The 27,107-nt window shown below is 38.0% G+C and overlaps 1 protein-coding gene across 4 annotated transcripts in view; it reads left to right on the top strand.

Annotated features, from left to right (window-relative positions):
• Window positions 1-27,107, top strand: part of Ago3 (argonaute RISC catalytic component 3) — an 84,486-nt gene that overhangs the window by 36,903 nt on the left and 20,476 nt on the right. For 3 of the 4 annotated variants that reach the window (XM_021201341.2, XM_029539838.1, XM_029539840.1), the window contains 7 exons: window positions 13,806-13,940; window positions 18,857-18,944; window positions 19,067-19,214; window positions 20,496-20,615; window positions 22,581-22,703; window positions 23,403-23,536; window positions 25,822-26,006. In XM_021201341.2, coding sequence (XP_021057000.1) covers window positions 13,806-13,940; window positions 18,857-18,944; window positions 19,067-19,214; window positions 20,496-20,615; window positions 22,581-22,703; window positions 23,403-23,536; window positions 25,822-26,006 — 933 coding nt within the window. Of the gene's footprint in view, window positions 1-8,316; window positions 8,353-13,805; window positions 13,941-18,856; window positions 18,945-19,066; window positions 19,215-20,495; window positions 20,616-22,580; window positions 22,704-23,402; window positions 23,537-25,821; window positions 26,007-27,107 lie in introns of all 4 variants that reach the window. The other variant, XM_029539839.1, reaches the window with a different exon arrangement.

Here is a 27,107-nt window from a genome sequence, read left to right as displayed (position 1 = left end):
AGAATGAATACATCTGAGAGTGTGGAGAAGGAACGTCCAAATGAGCTTGAAAAACCAGAAATACTTACAGGACTAAGTGATATCCAAGCTGAGTAAACAATGGAGAAAGATTTTCTGATGTCTGTGAAATACAGTCTTTTACTGAAAGACATGAAGCAAAACTTCAAAACCAAAAGAAACAAATGATGTTATATTGATTTAGGAATCCTAAGATGTCAGTTATCCCAAAATCAACCTGTAAGTACAATACTAAACAAAATCCAAATGGGAGATGTTATGATACTTTATAAGTCTGTTTGGATTTGTCTTTTGTTTTTGAAAAGGCTTTCATTATGTAGCCCAGGCTGTCCCAGACTCTCTACATAGGCCAGAGTGGCGTCTGCCTTCCAAGTGCTGGGATTAAAGGGTTTTGCAGTATTACACCCAGCTTCATAAGTCTGTGTTTGTGTGAAAAGATAAATGACCATGAGAAACCAATACAATTTTAAAGAAAAAGGAATAGCTCTATTTATTATGAAACCATAACATTTCTACCACAGTGCTGCAAATGTAGAGACAGGCAGATTAATATGTCAAGAGAGAACCAAGGAACAAAGCAGCTGCGTATTTATGGAAATTTTGTAAATGTCTGAGGGCTAGAGAGATGGTTCAGTAGTTAAGAGCACTGACTGCTCTTCCAGAGGTCCTGAGTTCAAGTCCAGGCAACCACATGATGGCTCACAACCATCTGTAATAGGATCCGATGCCTTCTTCTGGTGTGTCTGAAGACAGCAATAGTGTACCCATATACATTAAATAAATAAATAAATAAATCCTTTTAAAAAAAGGATTTTTCTCCTTGTTTGATTGGGACAAGGAGAAAAGACAAAAAAAAAAAAATCCCTGCATGTTTTAAGAATAATATTAATATGTTTGTGTGAATAAACTGTAACTCAGAATTGCAAAGCAGAAAAATGTTAAAATTGATTAAAAAAAAGATTATGGAATCTTAGCAGATGGTTTGTGGCTCATGCCTTTAATTCCAACACTTAGAGGACAGAGGCAGGTGGATCTAAAGAGCAAGTTCCAAGACAGCCATTGCTACACAGAGAAGCCCTGTCTAGAAAAACAAAACAAAACAAAAAGATTATGGAATCTTAATAAAATGAACATAGTGCCTAGAATATTAAATGGTTCTCTCCTGAGCTTTATTAAGATGTGTTTGACAAAAATCATGTATGTTTAAGATACAAAATATGCTTATGAGTACACATTCCATATGGAATCATTACTATATGCAGCATCACCAACACTTCACATATCAGTCACATTTGTGTGTGGGCTTCTGAAATGAACACTTGGACCTATAGTCAGTGAATATACACACACACACACATATATATATATGTATATATATATATATATATATATATATATATATATACATACATACATATATATATATGTATATATATATGTATACACACACACACACACACACATGAACAATGATGTATATGTAAGTGTACACTTTTTTTCCACATTTCAAGTCCTCTTGAGATTGAGAACTCTCTTAGAATTAAGATCCATCACAGCTTGGTTTCTATTTATTGGTATTTGACATTGCCATCAGTGCAGCTTTCGCATTCAGTGAAAATGTGGGGTGATTAACACATTTTGAGCCTACCCCATTTGCTACTTGGATTTTATTATCGGTAATTCATATGTGTGAGAAGCATCGCATCTCTTAAGGTAGAGTTTTTGGGGCTCAGCGATACTGGGCATTAGTCTGGGGCCTAATGCCCGTTAAGCACACACTCTACCAGAGCTACATCCCAAACCCTTTCACCTAAGCATCTATTATTATTATTATTATCTCACACAAATTTCCACTGTAGAACTGAGGGCAATGGTGCACACTTATGTGTGGGAGGCTGAGGTGGGAGGAGCAGTTGAGCACACTAGTTCAGAATGAGGCTGGGTAACATAGGGAGACTGACTCCACCTCAGAACACATCCCCACACAGTTATGAGAGAATATATACCCCAAACTGAGAAGAAAAGAGACAAAAGTCATTTGTCTAAGCTCACACGGCCTTTAGTATAGTTGAAAAGGTCAACAATTCTGATTCCACTGTTTATGATATGACTTTATACTGCATCTCTTAAGAAGCCAGATTCTTGAAAGGCAAGTGTTAGACTTTAGGGATCTCAGGATTAAAACATTATTATTATTATTATTATTATTATTATTATTATTATTATTATTATTATTATTATTTGGTTTTTCAAGACAGGGTTTCTCTGTATAGCCCTGGCTGTCCTGGAACTCACTTTGTAGACCAGGCTGGCCTCCAACTCAGAAATCTGCCTGCCTCTGCCTCCCAAGTGCTGGGATTAAAGGCGTGCACCACCATGCCTGGCTAAAACATTATTTTAGGGACAGAGTAGCACAGTGGTAGAATGCCTGGGTTCCATCAAAAAAAAAAAACAAAAAAAACTTTAAGACTTTTCAATAAAAAGTAGCGTTTTATAAAACATTCTTTATCAAGCCACATACAGTAGCACATTCTTGTTGTCTCATCTATTCAGAACATATAAAATAGACATGCAAATTAAACATGTATTGATAGTAAATTTTAAATTTATTTTAAAATAATTATTTAAATAAAGAATTTTTATAATTATAAAATGATAAATGAAATACTTATAAATTATAAACAATAATTTAAAATAATTATACTATTAATCCTCTTTTGTTAAAGATAAAAAAGAAATTGCATAATAATATATGCACTTAATTTTACATAAAGATTATATCTTATCTGGGCATGATGCTACATACCTGTAATCCTAGGACTTGAAAGGAGGAACAGAAGTTCAAGGTCATCCCCAGCTATAAGTTCCAGACCAGCCTGGGATAGTTGTGGGGTTAGGGAAAGGATTAAGTCTTGCATGAGTATTTGATATTGCAGGACATAGAACATAGCTTCAGAAATGATCATTATTTTGATTTTATAATCACCAACACTGAGAACGCTTGGTATAAGTATATAATACAAAATAACTGAAGTATTTTTAGGAGTTATTTTGGAAATTCTATCCAAATCTCAAACCAAAATTACTTTAATGATTTTTATTATTATTATTAAACTCAAGCCAGCAATTTAAACAGCATTCTTTGTTTGGTTTTTGAGATAGGGTCTGTCCATTAGCCTTTTGCTGTCCTGGAACTCACTAAGTAGAGCGGGCTGGTCATGAACTCATAAAGATCTGCCCGCCTTTGCCTCCCTAGTGCTGGAATTAAAGGCATAGGATATCACATGCCACTCAACCACCAGCTTTAAAAATCAAACATTCTACTATAATGAAATTACAAGGTACACTATGTTTAGAACCAAGGCCACAGCACAGGCAAGTGCTTCAGGAAACAGCTCAGATTCATTACTTGTGTGATACTCAGTCTTCAGTCATTGAGTCAGAAGCCTTTTACTATTGCCAACTTTTTCACAGCTTCCATATTCAGTCCTGACTGTTTACTGTGATGGAAGTCAGGCTTTCCCGGGCAATCTGTACTTGCATTAGAAGACTGGCTCAATGTATCATAATGAGTGCAGCTTTCAGATTGGAATGCATCTTTCCTGTTTGGCTTATAGTAGTCCTTTTGAGATCACGCTTTTAATTTTTGTCTTGGACATTTCTTTGTCAAGCAATTCAAAAAGCATCAGTAGACAACATCGACAACAAAAAGCTAACATCAGGGCAAAGTAGTGCATGAAACTACCTTGAAGGCAGAGTAGCAGGGGATGTGGGGGAGATATTACTCCAAAACACAAATAACTAAAGATACTGTAAAGTAAAATGAATGTTAAATGAAAAAAATAAAAAACACCAACAAATCCCATGCCAGAAACAGAATGTAAAAATGGACATGGTTGAGGCAGGGGAATTAAAAGTTGGAGGTCATCCTCAGCTGCCCTGAGTAAACAGTCTTGTGTACATGAGACATCTCTGAAAAAAGGAAAGTTCAACTGCACACCTACAAAACGGAGTCAGGTCACATCAGAGATTCAGAAATCATCTGAAGGGCTCAGTGGAGAGATGCCTGGCTCTCCTGTCTTTGCTGTGGATGGTGACAGTAGCTTAACTTGTACTGGTTGTCCAGGAGGCTGAGCCTTGGTAGAGTAGGGCACCTGCTCAAGGGTGTGGGGAGTGTTGGTCCCCTCCCCATTCCCGCACCATAGGAACCTAGTCTCAGCTTGAGTCTGTGGTTGACACCTTGGGAGCCTCCCAGCAGAGGGCAGAGGAGCTGCTGCTCCCTGCTGTACCCTTGGTCTCCAGGACTCGAATATAGGAGATCAGGGAACATGGAAGTTTATTATGACTGCAGCCCAGTTCCTCCTTTTCATGTATTAAGGCACTTAAGAGAAAAGGGTATATGAGAGGCATATGTAAACACCTTACTTGCATACTGAAAAGTGTCTTTTTAGGTTTCTTAACAAACTTAAGGCATATGGGAGGTATAGGTAGGTCTACCTATACAGGACAGGTACGCAGGAGGAGAAATCAATGGGAGCTCTTGAGCCCAGTGCAGTAGGACGGGTAACACAGAAAGACCCCATCTTAACAAAAAAGCAAGCGTCTGTGTCAAGACTTAACCTTCAGTAATTTGGAAGCATGTCTCCATTTGCATTTTTTTTTTCTGCCCCTGCAATAGACTGTATTTCTTTCAATGATTGGCCAGCAGGCTGTTCCCATAGTTATTGCCACAGTTGCACTAGGAGATAGAGAGGTGGCTCTATGGTTGGAGCCTTTGCTGCTATTCGAGGTATGGGGTACAGGACCCCTTGTAACTCCAGATCTGGAGGCTCCATCGCCTTCTTCTGGCCTCCACAGGCACTCAGGAACATCCTGTACACATGTGTGCACAGGCATGCACAAACATGCATAATTGTTTTAAATTAAATCTTTGAAAAGACCAACCCCCAAAAGCACCCCTAGAAGCTGCAATGTTATTCTTTCAATCTGCTCTGCATTAAACCTAGGATATTAATAAGCCCTGTTCTATTTTTACATTTTATATACTATGAAACCCAACCACTTGTCTTTTTAAATTTTTTTAAGATTTTAAAAATTTATATATATGAGTGCTCGATTTGCATGTATGTCTGCATGACAAAAGAGAATATCAGTTCCCAGAATATCAGCAACCATGTGGTTGCTGGGAATTGAACTCAGGACCTCCGGAGAAGAGGAACCAGTGCTCTAGCCATCTTTCTAGCCCTTGTTTGTCTTTTTAATCTCAGTTTTGAGCTACTTTCTAGAAGTTTTCCTCAGTTTTCTACCTTTTGTTCACTTTTTAATATCTATTTTATTAACAGCTCTTTTCTGCTTCCTGGATACATCTTACGATAGCATTCTATTATTATTCTATTATGTCTAGGACCTTAGTGGGAGTATCTAAACACACCAAATGGAAGTACTGTATGCACAAAGATATCTTGTCAACCTAGACCTTCATGATAGGGTGAATTCATTCAGTAGTTGATGTTGGGCTGTTATAATTCTTAGGTCTCTTTGGAGCAGATAAGTTAGCTAAAGATTAGCCTTTTCATACACCTGTCTAGAGGCTAAGTCTGGTCATCTGCATTCTGAAAGCCAAGTTAGAGATTTTAGCCAGAGAATTTCTGTATCAGCATTTAGTGTTTACACTCATTTGATCTCTGTTGGTGGTACAATCCTGTGCCTTCAACTCCTGTGCCTTCAACTATGTCTGGCATCCTCCTTCCAGGGAGCTTTTATTTTGTTTTACCTTTTTCAGAGAATGAACTGCCAAACTTTCATAAGAACACAAAGGCAATGTAGACCCCACCCAGGTCCCTAGGACTCAGCCTGTTTCTCGGACTGCTCTCTCTTGCGTGTTCTCTCTCTCTCTCTCTCTCTCTCCCTCCCTCCCTCCCTCCCTCCCTCCCTCCCTCTTCTCTCTTTCTCTCTCTCTCTCCCTCCCTCTTGTTCCATCTCATTAGCCCCCTTTTTTTAAATCACTGTCATGTACCTATCAGAGTGACTAATCTTGTCTAACAATATTTAACAGTTGTGAATAGTGCCCAACATGACTTTGGTTTTTAATTTTTTTAATTGTTTTATTTATTTACATTCCAAATGTTGCCTTCCTTTTCAGTCCCCCCTCCAAGAGTTCTTCACCCCATCCCCTATCCCCTTTGCCTCTGAGAGGGTGCTCCCCTACCCACTCCACCCCACCCTCACCCCCACCTCACCTCTCCACAGCCCCCTTCCCTGGGGCATCATAATTACATTTATTTATCATGTGGTGAGGACGTGTGCCAGGGGCATGCATGTGTGGAAATCGGAAGACAACTTTTTTTTTTTTTTTTTTTTTNGTTTTTCGAGACAGGGTTTCTCTGTATAGCTCTGGCTGTCCTGGAACTCACTTTGTAGACCAGGCTGGCCTCGAACTCAGAAATCCACTTGCCTCTGCTTCCTGAGTGCTGGGATTAAAGGCATGCGCCACCACGCCCAGCATTTTTTTTCTTTTTTTTTTTTTGGAAGACAACTTGTGGAAGTCATTTCTTCTACTACCACTTAGGCTCCTGGGATGGAACTTGTGAGGTCAGGGTTGGCAGCAAGTCATTGCCTGCTAAACCTTCTCACTGGCCCCACCACAGAGACTCATGCATTGCTTGTGAAAGGTCAGAAACTGAAATAACTGTGAAAGAACTATTATAAGGTACCTAAAGGAATGTACATCCCTCATAACCCAGAAATTTCACAGATCGTCTGTTCTAAAGGTGTGCAAATACGTGTGTGTGTGTGTGTGTGTGTGTGTGTGTGTGAGAGAGAGGGGGGGGGGGAAAGAGACCATTGATAGCATTTTTAGTATCCAAGGAAAAGTATGAAGACAATTAGAGTAGTTGTGTACTTCTCCAAAAAAAATCACATATTAATAAAAATGAAATTAATTATATTTAATTGATATGATTGAGTTAGAAACAAGCTTCAGCTAAAATTTGGGAAAAATCATATAGTTTATGTTTTCATTACATAATTTCAAGAACTGGGAATTCTAACTGAGAATTAGTGATGTGTATTTATATTGTACATCTATAGAGAAAGTACTAGTACAGGAGTAAGGATTTAGGTTTTCTTAAGCACTGTTAGGTGTGGGAAAGATTTTGAGAAAGAACCTCCTTGGGTACTAGCAAGATGATTTTTTTTTTAGGTTTTTTTTTTTTTTATGTATCTGAGTGTTTTCCTGTATTTATATGTGTGTGCAACACGTATACCTGGTGCTTCTGGACACCCGAAGGTGTTGGATCCCTGGAACTGTAGTTTCAGATGGTTGTAAGCTGCTGTATGGGTGCTGGGAATCAAACACGGTTCTCTGGAAAAGCAGCCAGTGCTTGTAATTACTGAGCCATTCTCTAGCCTCCAAGAGTTAGTTTTTTTTTTTTTTTTTTCAAGAGTTAGTTTTTAAGAGACACTGTTGGTGCAAGTAATAGTGATAGCATGTAACCCTTCCAGACACCTCCCACCAATATCTGCCCAGCATTCAGTTATAGTTGTGAAAAGGGGTTTTTGCCAAGATCCATCATATATTGCCATATTTTTTTTACTATTAATTTTGATCCAGTCTTTCTTGGTACATGTCCTAATTATTTTAAATGTTGCAAATATTTACATCTCTTTTTTTGCATCTGTAATTTTCTGTTGTATCAGTTTATTTCATTTATATACTTACATTTTATTTTGCAGTACTAGGGATCAAATCCGGAGATTTGATCCTAGGCAAGTAACCACCAAGCAACACCTCCAACCTTCCCGTGTCCTCATACAGTTCCAGATTGGACACAGTGAAAATCCTAACTTCATTTTCATGAGACTTCATATAGTCTTTTCAAAGAATTATTGTACGTTGATAGTAAACTCATTGATCTTGCAATAGATAAATGAGAAAATGGCAGTAGAAAATTACTCCGAAGTGAAAATAGATGCTCTGAATTGCTCCCATGTTTGAGGCACAAGTGGGTACCTTGCATTGGTAATTTCCAGTGCTCTGAGAGGTAGCTTATCTTTATTTCTGAGTATGTGTTTGTGTCTGTGTATACACACAGACTGTACTTACACCATGATTTGTTGTAAGTGTCCACAGAGACCAGAAACCGGGAGTCAGATCCTTTGGTGCTGGAGTTATGCCTGGATGTGAGTTCTGGGGTACCAAACTCAGGTCCTCTGGAATAACTGTAAACACTCTTAAAACTATTGAGTCATCTTTCCTACTCCAGAAATTTTTTGTTTGTTTTTTTGTTTTTTTAACAGATGAATAATTAGAAGCTCAGAGGACTGGAAATGAAGGTTAGTGGTATAACCCTTGCTTAGCATGCCTGAGGCCATAGGTTCAGTTCTAAGAGCCATAATAAATAAATATATTAATAGCACTGAGAAAAGTCACAACTAGTGAGGACTGGGCTAGAAGTAAGTGCCAGTGAGTCTATTTGATTTCCAACCCTTTTTTATTCTCTTTATGTTGTTTCTCAGTGTCAGAATGAATTTTTGTTCTTTTTATTTATTCTTCTCTCATACAATACATCCCAACTGCAGCCTCCCCTCAACACTTCCCATGTTCCCCACCTTCCCTCTCCCCCAGACCCACTGCTCCTTCATTTCACAGAGTGATTTACATATAATTGAGCTTTTTTCTTTTAAAGATTTATTTATTTTATATATATGAGTATACTATCAATGTCTTCAGACACACCAGAAGAGGGCATCAGATCCCATTACAGATGGTTGTGAGCCACCATGTGGTTACTGGGAATTGAACTCAGGACCTCTGGAAGAGCAGTCAGTGCTCTTAACTGCTGAGCCATCCTTCCAGACCTTTGAGCTTTTAAAAAATTGTTTCCTGTTGCATAGTTGTTAGTACACCTAAGGCCCTGGGTTAACCTCTAGAACAATCAGTTATTGCCTAATGAATTAGTTAATTAAACGTACAATTTGTAACACAAGTAAAGGATACGTTTCCAACAGAAACAAAAAAATTAGGAATTGGGTTGGGAATGTAGCTCAATGGTAGAGCATTTACCTAACATGTAAAAGCTGTATGTTCAGTTCTCAGCAAAAAAACAAACAAAACTATTCTAATGATTATAGATGAGTAAATCTTGTAAAAATGCATGTATTTTAAGATATAGTGTAAAAGTTTAGTAAAATTAAGCTTAATAAACTCAGTAATGCATTACATTCACAAATTGGACAGCGTCTCACTCATAATGTCATTACCTAGTTTGATAATTTTCTCTCCAGTTGTCTATCTAGATACAGTCTTAAGTAAGTAGTAATCTCTCATTTTAGCCAAACTTCCTTAACTTCCTCATTATTCAGTTTAACTGAATTCTGGTGCCTTCTCAATTATTTTACTTTGTACTACATATGTATTTACAATGTAATTTATTTCATTCCATTGATGTTTAGATAGATCCCATTACCTTTTTAATTATACTTTTATTTATCATGTGGGGATGGCATACATGCAGTAGTCAGAGGACATCTTGGAGAAGTTGGTTCCCTTCTTCAGCCTTGGGGTCCTGGGGTGGCATTCAGACGGCACCTTTGCCCACTGAGCTCTCCTGCTGACCCTTATTCCATTCTGGCTGTTCTCTCAAATCATGCTACATTAAGAATTCTAATTTCTGTATCATTTTATATTTGTAGAATTCTTCAAGAATGTCTACCTATTCCAATATAGTGAAATTGAGTTAAAATAACTATGTATGTCTTCATATTTTTACATATTAGCTTTCCCTTTGTGATATAATTATTAGATTATATTCTGTAATCTAAGTCCTTCATTTTCCTTTTTTGCTTGTCAGTCTGTAGAACCAATCTTGAACTTTTGTGCCCATCTTGATTCTTCAAAATGTTTTTTAAATATATCTCTTCAATTATAAATAAGATTATTTAATGAAATGGTGGTTTGCCATTTAGATTTTGGGATATGAGATATCTTCTCATATCCTTTGCCACTTTTTTATCTAGGATTTAGGAACATCACATATTTTACATATTAACTTGTACATTTTGAACACAGTCTCTACTAATCTTAAACTGGGTAAGCTTTGTTTACAATGCCTTTTTACTTGTTTTATGGTTCATAATTCTTATTTCTTATTTAGAACATTCTTCTTTGCCAATTTGTGTGCCCTGATCTCCTTTTGTTGGCTAGTTCTAGCTAGAACTTCAAGTACTATATTGAATAGATGTGGGGAGAGTGAGCATCCTTGTCTTGTCTCCTATTTCAGTGGGATTGCTTCAAGTATGTCTCCACTTAATTTGATATTGGCTGTTGGTTTGCCAAAAATGCTTTTATTATGTTTAGGTATGGGCCTTGAATTCCTGATCTCTCCAAGACTTTTAACATGAAGGGGTGTTGTATTTTGTCAAATACTTTTTCAGCATCTAAGGAGATGATGGTGTGATTTTTTTTTCTTTGAGTTTTTTTATATAGTGGATTACGTTAATGGATTTTTGTATATTAAATCAACTTTGCATCCCTGGGATGAAGCCTACTTGATCATGGTGAATAATGGTTTTGATGTGTTCTTGGATTTAGTTTGCAAGAATTTTATTGAGTATCTTTGCATCGATATTCGTAAGTGAAATTGATCTTAAGTTCTCTTTTTTTGTTGGGTCTTTGTGTGGTTTAGGTGTCAGAGTAATTGTGGCTTCGTAGAATGAACCAGGTAGTGTTTCTTCTGTTTCTATTTTATGGAATACTTTGAGGAATATTGGTATTCGCTTTTCTTTTTCTTTTTTGTTTTGTTTTGTTTTTTTGGTTTATCTGTGTAGCCCTGGCTGTCCTGGAACTCACTCTGTAGACCAGGCTGGCCTCAAACTCAGAAATCCTCCTGCCTCTGCCTCCCAAGTGCTGGGATTAAAGGCATGCGCCACCACTGCCTGGCGTTATTAGCTTTTCTTTAGGTCTGGTAGAATTCTGCACTAAAACCATCTGGCCCTGGGTTTTTTTTTTTTTTTTTTTTTTTTGGTTGGGAGGTTTTTAATGACTTCTATTTCCTTAGGGGATATGGGCCTGTTTAGGTAGTTTACCTGCTCTTGATTTAATTTTGTTACATGGTATCTGTCTAGAAAATCATCCATTTCCTCTAGATTTTCCAGTTTTGTTGAGTATAAGCTTTTGTAGTAAGATCTGATGAATTTCCTGTTTCTGCTGTTATGTCTCCTTTTTCATTTCTGATTTTGTTAATTTGGTTACTGTTTCTGGGCCCTTTAGTTAGTTTGGCTAGGGGCTTATCTATCATGTTGATTCTCTCAAAGAACCAAATTTTGGGTTTCTTGATTCTTTGTATAGTTCTTTTTGTTTCTATTTGGTTGATTTTTGGCCCTGAGTTTGACTATTTCCTGCCTTCTACTCCTCTTGGGTATGTTTGCTTCTTTTTGTTCTAGAGCTCTCAGGTGTGCTAGCGTAAGATCTCTCCAGTTTCTTTGCCAGGGCACTTAGTGCTATGAAGTTTCCTCTTTGCACTGCTTTCACTGTATCCTGTAAATTTGGGTATATTGTGTCATTATTTTCATTGAATTCCAGGAAGTCTTTAATTTCTTTATTTTTTCCCTGACCAAGTTATCATTGAGTAGAGAGTTGTTCAGTTTCCATAGGAATGTGGGTTTTCTGTTGTTTTTGCTGTTATTGAAGACCAGCCTTAGTCTGTGGTGATCTGATAGGACGCATGGAATTATTTCAGTCTTCTTGTATCTGTTGAGGCCTGTTTTGTGATGGATTATGTGGTCAGTTTTGGAGAAGGTATCTTGAGGTACTGAAAAGAAGATATATTCTTTGTTTTAGAGTAAGCACTTGGTACGTGGAAATAAAATGAATAGAGGAGTCCAAGGTCATAACTGAGTGAGGCTAGCCTGGGCTATATGAGATGCTGTCTTAAACAACAACAAAAGTTTGAAAGGTCCACAAAGGGCCGCAGTGATCTCTTATCACTAAAAATTAGCCTTATTTAAACTGTGTTCATTGATTTCAATTCATCCTTTTTAAAATTGTATCACAAGGTTTAGTTTTCATCTCAAATGCCCATGTCACTGGATGTGGTCTAAAAGATGGTAACAGTGAGTGATTAGAAGAGTAACAGAAAATACAGTAGAAGAAATTGTTGTGTACATCTGTATGGTGGTTCCAACTGTGGCCTGTGAAACAGTAGGTGTGACTGTAGTATCTAGTGAAGAAAAATCTACTATAGGATTAAAGGAAAGGCAAAAGCGCATGTTATTCACAATGCACTTCTTTTTATCTATTTTCTTTCTGAAAAGTAGTTGAGGCCAGCATGTGCTGAACTAATCAAACAATATGAAAAATCCATGTACAGTATATACTGTACTGGTATGTTCTCACTTTAGGTTTGAGGTCATTGTTGTTTGTTTTTTGTTTTGTTTTGTTTGAGATGGGGCTCACTGTGTAGCCCTGGCTGGCCATGTGGCTGTAGAGATCTGCCTGTCTCTGCCTCATGAGTGCTGGGATTAATGGCATGAGTTACCACCTCCCACTTTGCTGGCATTTGTTTATGCACAAAAATGTTCCCAAAATTTTTTCAGTGAAAGAATGGAATGTGTGGCTGGAGAGAGATGGTCCAACACTTTAGAGCAGTCTTCCTGCTTAAAGTCCATCTTTAGCACCCACACTAGGCAGCTCATAACCACCTGTGACTCCAGCTCTAGGGGACTCAAACTCTCTTCTGTCCTCTGAGGTCACTGCACACGCGCATGCACAAACTCTCCCATAGCCACATATACATTCATAATTTTTTAATCTTAAAAAGAATAATACAAGGTTAAGTATGGTATCCCAGCACTAAGGGGGAGATGCATCTTTGTAAGTTTGAGGCTAACCTGGGCTACATATTGAGTTTCAGACCAGCCAGGGCTACACAATGAGAGGCTGTTTCAAAGGAGGAGGAGGAATATGAAGAGGTAGAAGAGGAAGGAAAAAAAAGATATGTGTGGTCTTTAACTATTTTATAGTTCCAAAACCTAGAAATAAAAACTATTTTAAAAATAATCATGCTGGTTAGTAAAGAGGTGGTTAGTAAACTACCACCTGTAATTCAAATCCCTAGGCAGGTGCAGATACCTCCCAGTATGACCTGTGACTTGTATTTAATATCTCTGTTTTCTCAAACCCTTATAAGATAAAGAAAGCTGTCTCTAGAAGAGACTGTAGCATGGTAGCATATGAAACCTTGTTGCTTTTTTATTATTATTTTATTTATATGAGCACACTGTAGCTATCTTCAGACACACCAGAAGAGGGCATCAGATCCCATTACAGATGGCTGTCAGCCACCATGTGGTTGCTGGGAATTGAACTCAGGACCTCTGGAAGAGCAGTCAGTGCCCTTCATCACTGAGCCATCTCTCCAGCCCAAGAAGCCTCGTTTAAGAAGTAATCCACTCTCTTCTCTGCTAAAGATCTTGGGCATTCTTTGGCTTCACAAGTTTTTGTTTCATAAAACACTTCATTGTGAAGATAGTTACCCATGATGAGTTAGATGATAAAACCCATAGTATTTGACCTTTCTGTTCTTGTACCTCAGAAATCAAATTACTTCATTTTGGAAAACACATATACATATAGTGTGTGTGTGTGTGTGTGTGTGTGTGTGTGTGTAAAATTCTACACACATACTTACACATAAGGGATCATTTTAACTGTATACAGTTAATTATGGAAATCTAGAATGAAGTTTCTTGGATTTTAAATATTAAATTTATACTATTTTTTTTCTTAGTTTCTGCCACTGCCTTTTACAAAGCACAACCTGTAATTCAGTTCATGTGTGAAGTTCTTGACATTCACAACATTGATGAACAACCCAGACCCCTGACTGATTCTCATCGGGTAAAATTCACTAAGGAGATAAAAGGTGAGTTAATTAGCATTTAGAAGACTTTACTTTCAGATATCATTTCTATAGTTTGTTACTAATTAGTATTTATAATAGCTTCACTATAAAATGCATGGATAAGACAATTTTCTATTGAAAAGTTTTTATAATTAGAATCATATTGTATAATATGACCAATAGAATATAGATTAATTATAAAATGTTACATCATATCCATTATTGTAGCTTCTTAGGTAGTAGTTGAGTGAAGAATGTGCTAGGTAATCCAGCTATGTTTTTATGAATACTCTTCCACACTAGCTAGAGAGAGGAACATATCTCATGGGAAAATGTTTCTCTAATACTATCTTTTTAAAGTAAGAATCTTATCTTAAAGATATTGCTACTTTAGAATTTGACTCACTCTTTGAACATATTCTAATTAATGTTATTTTTCTAAAATTACAGTTTTTCAAAATCTTATTTCTTTGGAATTTTAGAAATTGGAGTTCACCAGTTTCATGTGTTATTTCAGATTTTACTTAGCTATTTAATGTACATTATAAAGGTGCCTGTCTTACTTAGCTATAGTTACTACAGTGGTGTTACGTCATATGTTCATTACATCAAAAAGGTATTCTCTGTGGCCCCTCAAATTAAAATTACTTTAATATTGTCCTATTTATTCTGTTCATATTTGTTCCTTCTGTACATTTTAAAGTGCATTTACAGGTTTGTGTTAAAACTCACATAACTGTGCCTTTATCAGCAATTTCAGGAATTTTTAAAAAGTAATTTGATTGTATATAATTCTTTACATATTTATGACTTTAGTATCTAATCCTCACATAAGATGTAACTCCACTGTATTTAGTGTAGTATATAGACATGAAGGAAAACCAGATATTATCTAGTAAGGCATAAGAAACTTTGTTAATATTAAATGCTACATCTTAAATAGGCAGAAATAATTATGTTGTTGTTTAAGATTTTACCTATTTGTTGCAGATAATTTTCAGCTTGTTTGAATGAAGCATTCGAGTTTGTTCACTGAACATCTTTCAGTCCCCCAAACCAATTAGAGTAGGTGACTACATCCTGCTTGTTCCAGTTATCATTCATTCTGTGCCATTCAGTAACAACAAAAAAGAGATAGTCATTGTAATAAAACATGAAAAGGAAAGCCCTTCCTGTTTTGTCAATAAGCATCCATCTATCTCAAGTTATTAAGTGCCAAAATAAGAAACTATTAAAGATAACTGTTTGCAACCATATCATTGTCCTTTCATAATCTGTTCTAACTGCAGTTAGCATTATCAGGTTAGTGCATTATCTACCATTATGTATGTGATCATCTCAATGCCATGGTTTCTAGCCGAGTTGCTGCTTAGTTACCACCTCTGATATCATGCAGTCACATACATTACTTTTTGGTAACTATGCAATCAACTCATATCACCACTCTATCACAGAAAATACAAGATGTACAGAACAAGGATTCAGCTGCTGCCCGGAGAGCATGGACTCGGTCTTAACTTCAACTGCTCAGGGGCCCAAAGAAATGACTGAAAAGTTGACTAGAAAGCATTATAAAGTTGATGTTATAGTGAAGGTAAAGCCAAGTTTATAGGTTAAATATTTGTTAAAGCCAAACTTTTTGGTTGGATGGAGGGTTTGGGGAGGGGCCTGGGCAGAGAATTACCTATTCCATTCTCATTTTGACTATTCGCTAACCCCTGAATTTGATCTAATTGTTAGCTATGATCTTACATTTGGGGTAGAAAGTCTGGGTTGTATCTAATTAATAAACCAGTATTTTTTTCCTCCATTTAACGTCAAGAAGACTTTTTTAAATGAAGACTTTTTAAAGTACACCCCCACCACAGGAACTCAAAAAATAGAGTTTTCTTTTCAATGATGTTTGGATTTTAACTTATATAAGGAATTTGATGGTAGCTGCTAAATACTGCTATAAATTATGCCCCAATGAATACAGCTTTTAGTATATTGATTGTAATCTAGTTAAATTTATCTCCAATTAGTTAGTAATAACTTGGAGTGGCTTTTTATTTTAATCAACCAATAACTCATGGTACTTTCACAGCAGAAATACTGGGGAAAGTATGATAACTTTATATATAAAAAAGCATTAATTTACTTTTAGTTAATATTTGTTTGATAAGCATATAGATTGTAAAATCTATACTTTTTTAAATTATGGGGAAGACTTGAAAATAGTTAAATGTTTCAAACAACAGAAACTTAATTTGTTTTTCCCCTAAACATATTTTTATGTTCCTTACTTCATAGTATTGCTGTTTCCCTCTTAAAAGGCCTTCCATTGTATTTTCTGGCCTCCTTTATAATATGACATAATAAATATTTGAAAATTAATTTTAGAAATATAGTTATAATAAAAATTACTTCTCGGTGGCTTAAGTTTTATTAAGAATACTTTTAAAGAAAAATTATTTACTATCCTAATTTGTGCTGATATGTCAAAAGAAAATATCATTTACTATGAGTGAATTTAGTGATTGGTACTATAGTTAATAATTAGGTAAGAAAACAAATTATACTGTGGTAGAGTTTCTCTTGACATTTTGTTCTGGGTAATTCTTTGCTGAGTTGATAGGTACAATTCTGCACATTCTGGAATATTTGGAAGTATCCAACTTCTGCTCTCAAGCTGCCAGCAGTATCACCCAGTTGTAACAGTCACAGAAGTCTTCTTGGGTGCTGGGAATGTAACTTAGTAAAGCACTTGCCTAATGTGTACCAAGGCCCTGGATTTGCTCACAGCAACACATGCACATATGCACATGCAATGTTCCAGGGTGAGGGGCAGGTAAAATCACATCCAGATGAGAATTACTTCACTATAGGAATTATAAATATAAAAGTAAAATTATGTACAGTATAATAACCATTATTCTGTTCAGAAACTAAAACTCCATTTGTACCCTTCTAGACTCACTCTTTGGAACCTAGGCCAAACTTTAGAAATGGGTCTGTTTTTCTGAGAAGAATAGATATTATATGTCCATTTCTTAACTCCTGGGTTATTACTTTGGCCAATATGGCAGCCAGGAACTTGTGTATCTATTTAATTTAATTAAAATTGAACTTTCAGTTTATCAGGCACATTAGCTGCATTTCCTGTACTCAATAACATATTATTAATGATTGCCATATTAGCACAAGTGTAAAACATCATCTCGGGAAATTCTGTTTCTCATCAGTACTTAAGAAAATTCTTGCTGGGCATAGTAATGCATGCCTTTAATCCAGCACTATAAAGGTAGATCTCTGTGAGTTCAAGGGCAGCCTGGTGTATATGACAAGTTCCAGTCAGGACTACATAGAGAGCCTGTCATCATCCACTGCCTTCAAAAAAAAAAAAAAAAAAGCCAAGAACTTTCCTGGTTTCTTGATATGCCAGTCATGGAGGCACACCCCATAATTCCAAAAAGCTAAGGAAGGAAAATAAATTCAAGGATACTTTCAGCAAGACCCTGTCTTGAAACTAAGTGAAAAGGATGGGGTTAGAGCTCAGTGGTAGGACACGTACCTGTGTGTACACATTCCTGAGTACCTCCAAAACAGGGGTTTTCTTCAGCTGAGGAGTCAAAGCCCATTTGAATTTCAGGTCCCATTACAGATGGTTGGGAGCCACCATGTGATTGCTGGGAATCAAACTCAGGACCTCTGGAAGAGCAGTCAGTGCTCTTAACCGCTGAGTCATCTTTCCAGCCCCCAAAAGCCCATTTCTTTACTTTCTAGAATAGCCTGGAATCCTTGAATCACTAAAGTTCATAAATGCTTACAGTGATCTAGAAATATTTTAAATTACTTGCTACATTATATATACACATGTAACATATATGTATTTTTCTAAGAGTTTATTGCTTTTATCAGATTCTCAAAGGGGTCAATGACTCCATAAGAAAGTAGAGATGGGGAGGAGGGTTTAGGGAACTTTCAGGATAGCATTTGAAATGTAAATAAAGAAAATATCTAATAAAAAAAGGGAAAGAAAGTAGAGATCACCTACTTTAAGAATGATTTGAAGGAACCAGAAGGTGGTGGACCATACCTTAAATTCCAGCACTCAGGAGGCAAAGATAGATGGGTCTTTGTGAGTTCAAGGCCAGCCTGATCTATATACCAAGTTTCACTACAGCCAGAGTACCTAGAGAGACCCCGCCTCTCAATAAATAAATAAGTTACTTGGAAGGTTGACAAGAGGGCACAATGGGCAAATTCACTTGCCCCAAGCTTGGCAACCTGAGTTTGCTCCCCAGAACCCACATGGTGGAAGAAAGAACCAATTATCTTTTGACCCCTACATTCATGTGTGCATGAGTACACACACAAAATAATTTTTTTTAATTAAGAACTATTTTTTCCAAAAAAAAAAACCCTATTTTTTCCATTCTCATAGTCACTATTTTTGAGAAAAAATTAACACATTAAGAAAAATACCTAATAAAATTGTCACTCTGGTTCTGACAAAAGGACCAGATGTTTTTTTCTGCCTGTTTCACAAATCTTAGAAGGACTTCCTTCTTCAACTTTCTGAAACCCTGATCTTCAGTCACTATGTGATGAAAGGCTATTCAAATGCTTATGTTCTCATTCCCAAGTTTAAAAATTCCTGAGTTTATTGTAAAAATGCATTTTTTTCCAGTGGAGAACTTTGTCCCTTGATCTTTGGACTTAGCAAATTACAGGATTTTCTTTCTTAACAACTGGAGCTTGATAGTGTAAAAAAAAATGGTATTAGGTCTGTTATGATTATGATCATTAGCAATGTCATGTAAGAGTTTCTGAAATCACATTGCTTGTGTCACAGACTTTGTGCCTGCTCAGAATAGAGGTTTTATAGTAGTAAACAGACTGGTAAGCATTTTTCATGGAATTTCTGTAACCTTCATTTTTCTTGTTGGGAACAGGTCTGAAAGTTGAAGTGACTCATTGTGGAACAATGAGACGGAAATACCGTGTTTGTAATGTAACGAGAAGGCCTGCCAGCCACCAAACGTAAGGAAAGCTGCTGTTGACCATAGCAGTGACATGAGGCAGCGCGCTCTGAGGAAAGGCTGGGGAGTTGGCCAGCTCATAATGGGCTAAGAGCTGCTAATGTTGGCTCTTCTTTTTTCCAGCTTTCCTTTACAGCTAGAAAATGGCCAAACTGTGGAGAGGACTGTGGCTCAGTATTTCAGAGAAAAGTACACACTTCAGCTGAAGTACCCACACCTTCCCTGTCTGCAAGTGGGGCAGGAGCAGAAGCATACATACCTGCCACTAGAAGTAATGTCTTTATACTGCTTATGATTAGCTTCTGTTCCTGTGTCTGTATGTGTGTGCAAGTGTGACTGTACTTGCATGTGTGTGTATGTGAGTGTGTGTGGGCCTGGGTGCGCGCGCCATGCATACATGTTTGTGTAGGCCAAAGGATGACATCAAGAGTCTTTCGAAGCCGGGCGTGATGGCGCACGCCTTTAATCCCAGCACTCGGGAGGCAGAGGCAGGAGGATTTCTGAGTTCGAGGCCAGCCTGGTCTACAGAGTGAGTTCCAGGACAGCCAGGGCTATACAGAGAAACCCTGTCTTGAAAAACCAAAAAAAAAAAAAAAAAAAAAAGAGTCTTTCGATATTGCTACCCATCTGGTTTTCCAGACAAGGTCTTTCATTGGTCCCAAATATCAACTGGATCAGTTTCTCCACCTTCCTTTCCCCTCCCTCTTCCCCAGCACTGGGGTCCCAGGCATATACCACCATGCCTAGTTTTGTACAATGCTAAGGATCTGAACTCGGGTCCTTATGCTGCAAGCTCTTTACCCTCAGGGCCATCTCCCTGACCTTATTATTCTTTTAGGGGCTTTTATGGCCTATGATTTAGCTGAGTCTCACATGTATCTTGAAATCTGAACAATTTTTAAATTCTACTTCTTTTTTCTAAAATTTCATTAAATAAAATAGTATGTGTCTTGGTCAGCACCATAGAGCAACTAGGGGAGACAAAGGGTTCATTCAGCTTACACTTCCACAACACTGTTTGTTCATCATCAAAGGAAGTCAGGCCAGAAACCTGGAAAGGCAGGAACTGGTGCAGAGGCCATGGAGGGGTGCTGCTTTCTGGCTTGCTCCCCATTGCTTGCTCAGTCTGCTTTCTTATAGAACCTAGGACCTCCCTCATAGGAATGGCACCACCCACCATGGGCTGGCCCTTCTCCATCAATCACTAATTAAGAAAGTGCCCTACAGCAGGATCTTATGGAAGTATTTTCTTTATTGAGTTTTGTGTCACGCTGACATAAAACTAGCCAACATGGTAGGAAAAAAGTTCACCCATAATTCTACCATTGGTTAGCATTTTTGATGTTTCTTTCGGTCTATATCCTGTGTACCTTTTACCTAACTATAGTTATGTGATCATGTGTAATTTGTTCTCTACATTTTTAGTTTAACATACAGTAAAAAGAAGTGATTTAATAATGTAGACTTTAAAATTATATTTAACATGTGATTGGCATTAAGCAAGTGAGTTCTAACAAAAATATATACATTGTATAAATTATTCTATTTCTAGGTCTGTAATATTGTGGCTGGGCAAAGGTGTATCAAGAAACTAACAGACAATCAGACTTCTACTATGATAAAGGCAACAGCAAGATCTGCACCAGATAGACAAGAGGAAATTAGCAGATTGGTTAGTACAAAACTCTGAAATGGAATTTAAATGCATTAGGGTGAGCCACTCAAGGGAGCAGGGTATGGGGGGCAGGATTGTGGGAGGGGAGGACTGGGATGGGGATGTAAAGTGAATACATTTTTATTTAAAGGCAAAAGATTTATATGATCTGAAGATGGGTCCATGGCTCCAGCTACACATGTAGCAGAGGATTGCCTTATCTGGTGTCAGTGAGAGGGGAGGCCCTTGGTCTTGTAAAGGCTTGTTGCCCCAGCATTAGGTGATGCTGGAGGTGTGAGGTGGGAGTGGGTGGATGAGGGGGAGCACCCTCTTAGAGGCAGAGGAGAAGGGGGGTGGGGGTTGCAGAGGGGAGACTGGGAAGGGGAACAACATTTGAAATGTAAATAAATAAAATAACCAATAAAAAAAGAAAGAAAGAAAAACATGTCCTTACCAGCTGATGCTACATAACCATTTTATAAACTGTGAGAATTAAAAGATCGTGAAACCAGGTATAATGGCTCATACCTTTAATCCCAACACTTGGGAAACAAATCTGAGTTCAAGGCTAGCCTGGTCTTCAGACTAAGTTACAGGACAGCCAGGGCTACACAGAGAAACCTGTCTTGAAAAACCAAAAGAAAAAAGGAAGAAGAAAGAAAAGAAAAGAAAATAGCTAATAGCGTATCTTGATAAGATACAGTGCTGAAGAACCATGTATTAGTTCTTTGACTCTACGCATGGATATGTTATATACATTTTATATAACATATAATCTATAACTGATGGTGGCCTTTTAAAATCTGTTTTTACTATTTCTCTCTCTCTCTCTTTTTTTTTTTTTTTTTTTTNGAGACAGGGTTTCTCTGTATAGCACTGGCTGTCCTGGAACTCACTTTGTAGACCAGGTTGGCCTCGTACTTAGAAATCTGCCTGCCTCTGCTTCCTGAGTGCTGGGATTAAAGGTGTGCGCCACCACGCCCGGCTACTATTTCTCTTTAAATAAATGTGTATGATATACTTGAAAATACTGAAATAAAATTATATAAGTTATAAAGTAGGTAGTTAGAAAAAGGTTGTTTTTAATATTTACTAACAAACTTTGCATTAAACAAATTTTAGTATTATGTTCCTAGATTCTTTATAATCAGAGTTTTTTTTTGTTTTATTTTGTTTTGTCTTGGTTCTGACTAACCAAACTGTCCAGTCTGAGGTTCATTTTTGGTTGGTTGGTTGGTTGGTTGGCTGGTTGGTTTGTTTTTCTTTTTTTTTTTTTTTTTTTTTTTTTTACATTTATTTATTTATTTATTTTATTATATGTAAGTACACTGTAGCTGTCTTCAGACACTCCAGAAGAGGGAGTCAGACCTCATTATGGATGGTTGTGAGCCACCATGTGGTCGCTGGGATTTGAACTCAGGACCTTCAGAAGAGCAGTTGGGTGCTCTTACCTGCTGAGCCATCTCACCAGCCCTGGTTTGTTTTTCATTTTGCAAGACGTGGTTTCTCTGTATAACAGCCTGGCTGTCCTGGAACTCACTCTGTAGACCAGACTGGCCTCGAATTTAGAGAGCCACCTGCCTTACCTCCCGAGTGCTAGGATTAAGGCGTGCACCATCATCTCAGTCAGAGGTTCTTATCCCATTTTAGATAGGTATTTCTCGCTCCTGAAATTGCTTAATTACTTAAAATCATCATTTCCATGGGTCACAAATAGTTGAAGAATATTATTCAACCTAATATCTACATTGAGTTGTGAGTTATCAAGGTTGAGTTCTGAGTTATCAAGGTGTTCATAGATGTCCTATAGTCCCTGACTCAGTCTGCAGGAAAATATTCTCTGCCTTATAGTCAGGGCACCGTTGATTATACTTATTACAAAACATATAGTTGGCATAGAGGAAGAAAAGCGGAGGTTCTAGCAAGTATCGTGAGGGGTTGAGGGAAAGTCTGAGAATAATGACAAATCTTTTCTGTTGTTAGGTAAGAAGTGCAAATTATGAAACGGATCCATTCGTTCAGGAGTTTCAATTTAAAGTGCGGGATGAAATGGCCCATGTGACCGGACGCGTACTTCCAGCACCTATGCTCCAGTACGGAGGACGGGTAAAGCCTATCAGTAGCATTCTAACCATACACATATGATATGCCAAGTATGGGGCTGGAGAGGTGGCTCAGCAGGTAAGAGCACGGCTGCTCTTCTAGAAGTCCTGAGTTCAATTCCCAGCAACCACATGGTGGCTCACAACCATCTATAAAGGAATCTGATGCTCTTTCCTGGCATGCAAGTGTACATGCATCAGAGCACTCGTACATAAAATAAGTAAATAATTTGCTAAGTATGGAGAGAATGGTACTCTAAAAACTTACTATTTTGTCATTCCAACAGTACATTAGGTGTTTTATTTGTTTCAAGGTGAATTTTTTTAGTTGAGTTAGGCATAATTTTTTACATTTACATATATATTTATTATGGGGGTGCACATGTGGAAGTCAAAGGGTAAGTGAGGGAGTTGGGTTCTCTCCTTCCACTGTATGAGTTCTTGGGTGTGGCGAGGTGTCAAACTCAGGTCAGCATGCAAGGGGACAAGAGCTGTGTGTGAAGTAAAGACCTGCTACACCACCTTGCTGGCCTCTTACTGGACTTGTTGGTTTTAACAGTATAATAATATTGATTTAGAACAGTCAGCTCCACATGGAGTACTGAGGATTTATCAGTTCAGAACTTGAAGTACTTATTTGAGCTCACCTGAAATGCATTATTTGGGAAAGTTTTTGGTTTTTCGCATGTGATTTCTCTTCCAGAACCGGACAGTAGCAACACCCAGCCACGGAGTGTGGGACATGCGAGGAAAACAGTTCCACACAGGAGTCGAAATCAAAATGTGGGCTATTGCTTGCTTTGCCACACAGAGGCAGTGCAGAGAAGAAATACTAAAGTAAGGTGTTTCATAGATTTGGTCTGGGGACCTTTTATGTTTGAAATTTTTTTAAAAATTACTTTTTTTATGTCACTATGGGTGAACCCAGGACCTTGTACATCCAATAGGCTACATCCCTGAACTATATACCCTAGCCCTCTTATTTCAGTTTTAAATGATTCATTTCATGTTCTAACAAATGTTGCCTCAGTATGGAATATATTTAACCAGTGAACCTTTAAAACTATTTCTTCCATCTGACTGGGATCACCTATCATTCCAGTTATATGGGAGGCTGAGGCAGGAGAATCATAAATTAACAAGACCCAGTCTCAACAATAATGTGTGTGTGTCCATGTGTGCCCACACATTTGCAGATGTGTGTGGATGTACATGTTTCTGCATGTACAGGCCAGAAGTCAGCCAAAGATGTCAGTTATTGGGCATTATCCACCAGGGTCTCTCATTGGCTTAGAACCCATTGAATTATTTAAATGAAAAGACAGAGGTTGTCAACTTAATAAGGAAAGAAAAAATTGCATGCTGAAGTTTCAATGATGCACATTAAAAATGAGTATTTTATTCTGAAATTATAAAGCTGAGTGTTATGGGGGGCTGGTGAGATGGCTCAGTGGGTAAGAGCACCCGACTGCTCTTCCGAAGGTCCGGAGTTCAAATCCCAGCAACCACATGGTGGCTCATAACCATCCCTAACAAGATCTGACGCCCTCTTCTGGACTGTCTGAAGACAGCTACAGTGTACTTACATATAATAAATAAATAAATCTTTTTTTTTTTAAATTAAAAGCTGAGTGTTATGATGCACACCTTCTATCCTAGCACTCAGGAGGCAGAGGCCAAGCAATCGCTGAGTTCAAGGCCAGCCTGGTCTACAGAGTGAGATCTAGGACAACCAGGACTACACAGAAACTCTGACTGAAAAACCAAAAAAGGAAAAAGGAAGGAAGAAAAAAGAAGGAAGGAAGGAGAGAGCAAGAGAGGGGAGAGGAGGAGAGAGAAATGTTTATAAATTTACTTGTTATACCTGGAACTTAAAAAATTATAGCCATTGGTTGAGATCAAAAAGGCATTAAATTATAGGGTCTAGTACCATCCACACCTTTAAACATCCAATGGGAGTCTTATATGTGAATATATATGTATACATGTATATCTGTGTTTGTGTGCAGATAGATTGAGGCCAGAGTTGATTTTAGGGATTTTTTTTTTCAAGACAGGGTTTCTCTGTGTAGCCCTGGCTGTCCTGGAACTCACTGTGTAGACCAGGCTGGCCTCGAACTCAGAAATCCGCCTGCTTCTGCCTCCCAAGTGCTGGGATTAAAGGCGTGCGCCACCACTGCCTGGCGATTGTAGGGATCTTCTTCAATCACCTTCCACCTTATTTTTTGAGACAGGGCTTCTTACTGAATCTGGGATTCATTAATTCAGTTAGATTGGCTGGCCAGCAAACCCCAGGGATCCAGTCTCAGCCTCCTCAGTGCTGAGTGTAGATATACACAGTAAATCTTTTACCAACTAAGCCATCTCCACAGCCACTGGGGACTCTTTGAACATATCCACAAAGGAAGGCCACTATAGGTTACTGGTACTTTCTGTTGCCCTTAACGTTAGTAATCTGATGGCCTTTTCTATATCGAGCAAACTCACAGATCTTTGCTTCATTTGCTATTTCTTTTTCCTCCTCCTCTTTTTCCTCTTCTTCCTCTACCTTTTCTCCCACTGCTTCCTCCTCCTCCTCTTCCTCTTCCTCTCCCTACTCTTCCTCTACTCCCTCTTCTTCCTTCTCTTCCTCCTCTTCTTTCCTCCTTCTTCTCCTTCTTTTCCCTTAATGATTTTTTTTTTGAGACAGGGTTTCTCTATGTAACCCTAGCTGTCCTGGAACTCAGACTGTAAACTAGGTTGTCCTTAATCTCAGAGATCTACCTGCCTCCTGAGTGCTGGGATTAAAGGTGTGCTCTATCGCCACCCAGCTTCCATTTCTTTCTTAAACTTTTCATGGGGTTGGAGATTTAACTCAGTGGTAGGGCGCTTGCCTAGCAAGGGCAAGGTCCTGGTTTCAGTCTTCAGCTTTGAAGAAAAAAAAAAGAGAGAGAGAAAGAATAAAACCTTTTCATTGGTGTTTGGTAAGCTTGGAGCTGGAGATATAGCTCAGTGTATAGTACTTGCTGAACACACACGGACCATAGGTTCAATCCTTAACACTATACACACACAAAAGATAAAATATTTGGTACATTTTGATGTCTAGACAAAGTTTTTCTCTTTTCTGGTTTCACCTTTAGAGGTTTCACAGACCAGCTGCGAAAGATTTCCAAGGATGCAGGGATGCCCATCCAAGGTCAGCCATGCTTCTGCAAATACGCACAGGGGGCAGACAGTGTGGAGCCCATGTTCCGACATCTCAAGAACACTTATTCTGGACTGCAGCTCATTATCGTCATCCTGCCCGGGAAGACACCTGTGTATGGTAAGGGTATTTCAAAAATGCATTTTCCTTTAGTGAGAATTCAGCTCATTGCGAGAGCTCTAGCCTAAAGATGTGCACAGACCTGGATTTGATCTCCAGCACTGCAACAACAGAAACACTGCAGTTTTTTCCTTCTCCTGCTTAATGTTGTTTTTAGAATTAGATAACCTAAAATTTTCAAATAATAAAATATATTTGTACCATACTATCAAATCATGTGTTAGCTAGGCAGTGGTGGTACATGCCTTTATTTCCAGAACTTGGGATGCAGAGGCAGGAGGATCTCTTGAGTTAGAGGCTAGCCTGGTCTACAGAATGAGTTCCAGGACAGTCAAGACTACACAAAGAAACCATGTCAAAACAAACAAAAAACAGAGAAACAACAACAACCAAAACACTTCACATAGTATAAATTTAAAGCAAAGCCTATAAGCTAAATAGTAAAAAAGAGACTCTGAGGAATGACTTTTAGCACCTAAAAGAGACAGCCCAAGCAGTGCTTCAGAGAAGGATCATATTATGAAACGGCATCAGATAACTCGCATAGCAGGATGAGGTAGTGGGTTACAGCAGAGATTGCGGAGACACACTGTTGCTCAGTGTTGGGATACTGCAGGTCATACTGCCTGTGTGATGTGACTCAGCTATTTAACTGCATACAGCTTTCCTTTCTTCACCTGTGGAGCTAGGATACTTTAATACCTAAACCTAAATGATTGTATACACAGTAAAAGTTTGTGAGATTAATAAAAGAAATCTAATACCTTGAGTCATGAAAAAATATTTAGGAAAATAATAACTTACAAACCATTGAATGTAGTAAAATAATTTCATACTAGAAATGACAGATGTGAGGGTAGGGAGCCAGTTCAATTAGTGTAAAGTGCTTACCTGATTTTGATCCCCAAGAACCCAGGGGATCAAAACTCAGGCTCTGCAGCATGCACCTATAGTCTCTGCACTGGAGATACATAGAGGCATTTCTGAGCTTGCTAGCCAGTCAGTCTAATGGTGAGCTCTACATTCAATGAGAAACCCTGTCTAGTAAAACAAATTGGAGAGTGATTGGAGAAGACACCTTACATTCACTTCAGGCCCTCC

Source organism: Mus pahari, chromosome 6, assembly GCF_900095145.1.
Source record: "Mus pahari chromosome 6, PAHARI_EIJ_v1.1, whole genome shotgun sequence".
Taxonomy (NCBI): domain Eukaryota; kingdom Metazoa; phylum Chordata; class Mammalia; order Rodentia; family Muridae; genus Mus; species Mus pahari.
This window is presented reverse-complemented; position numbering and strand designations above follow the sequence as displayed.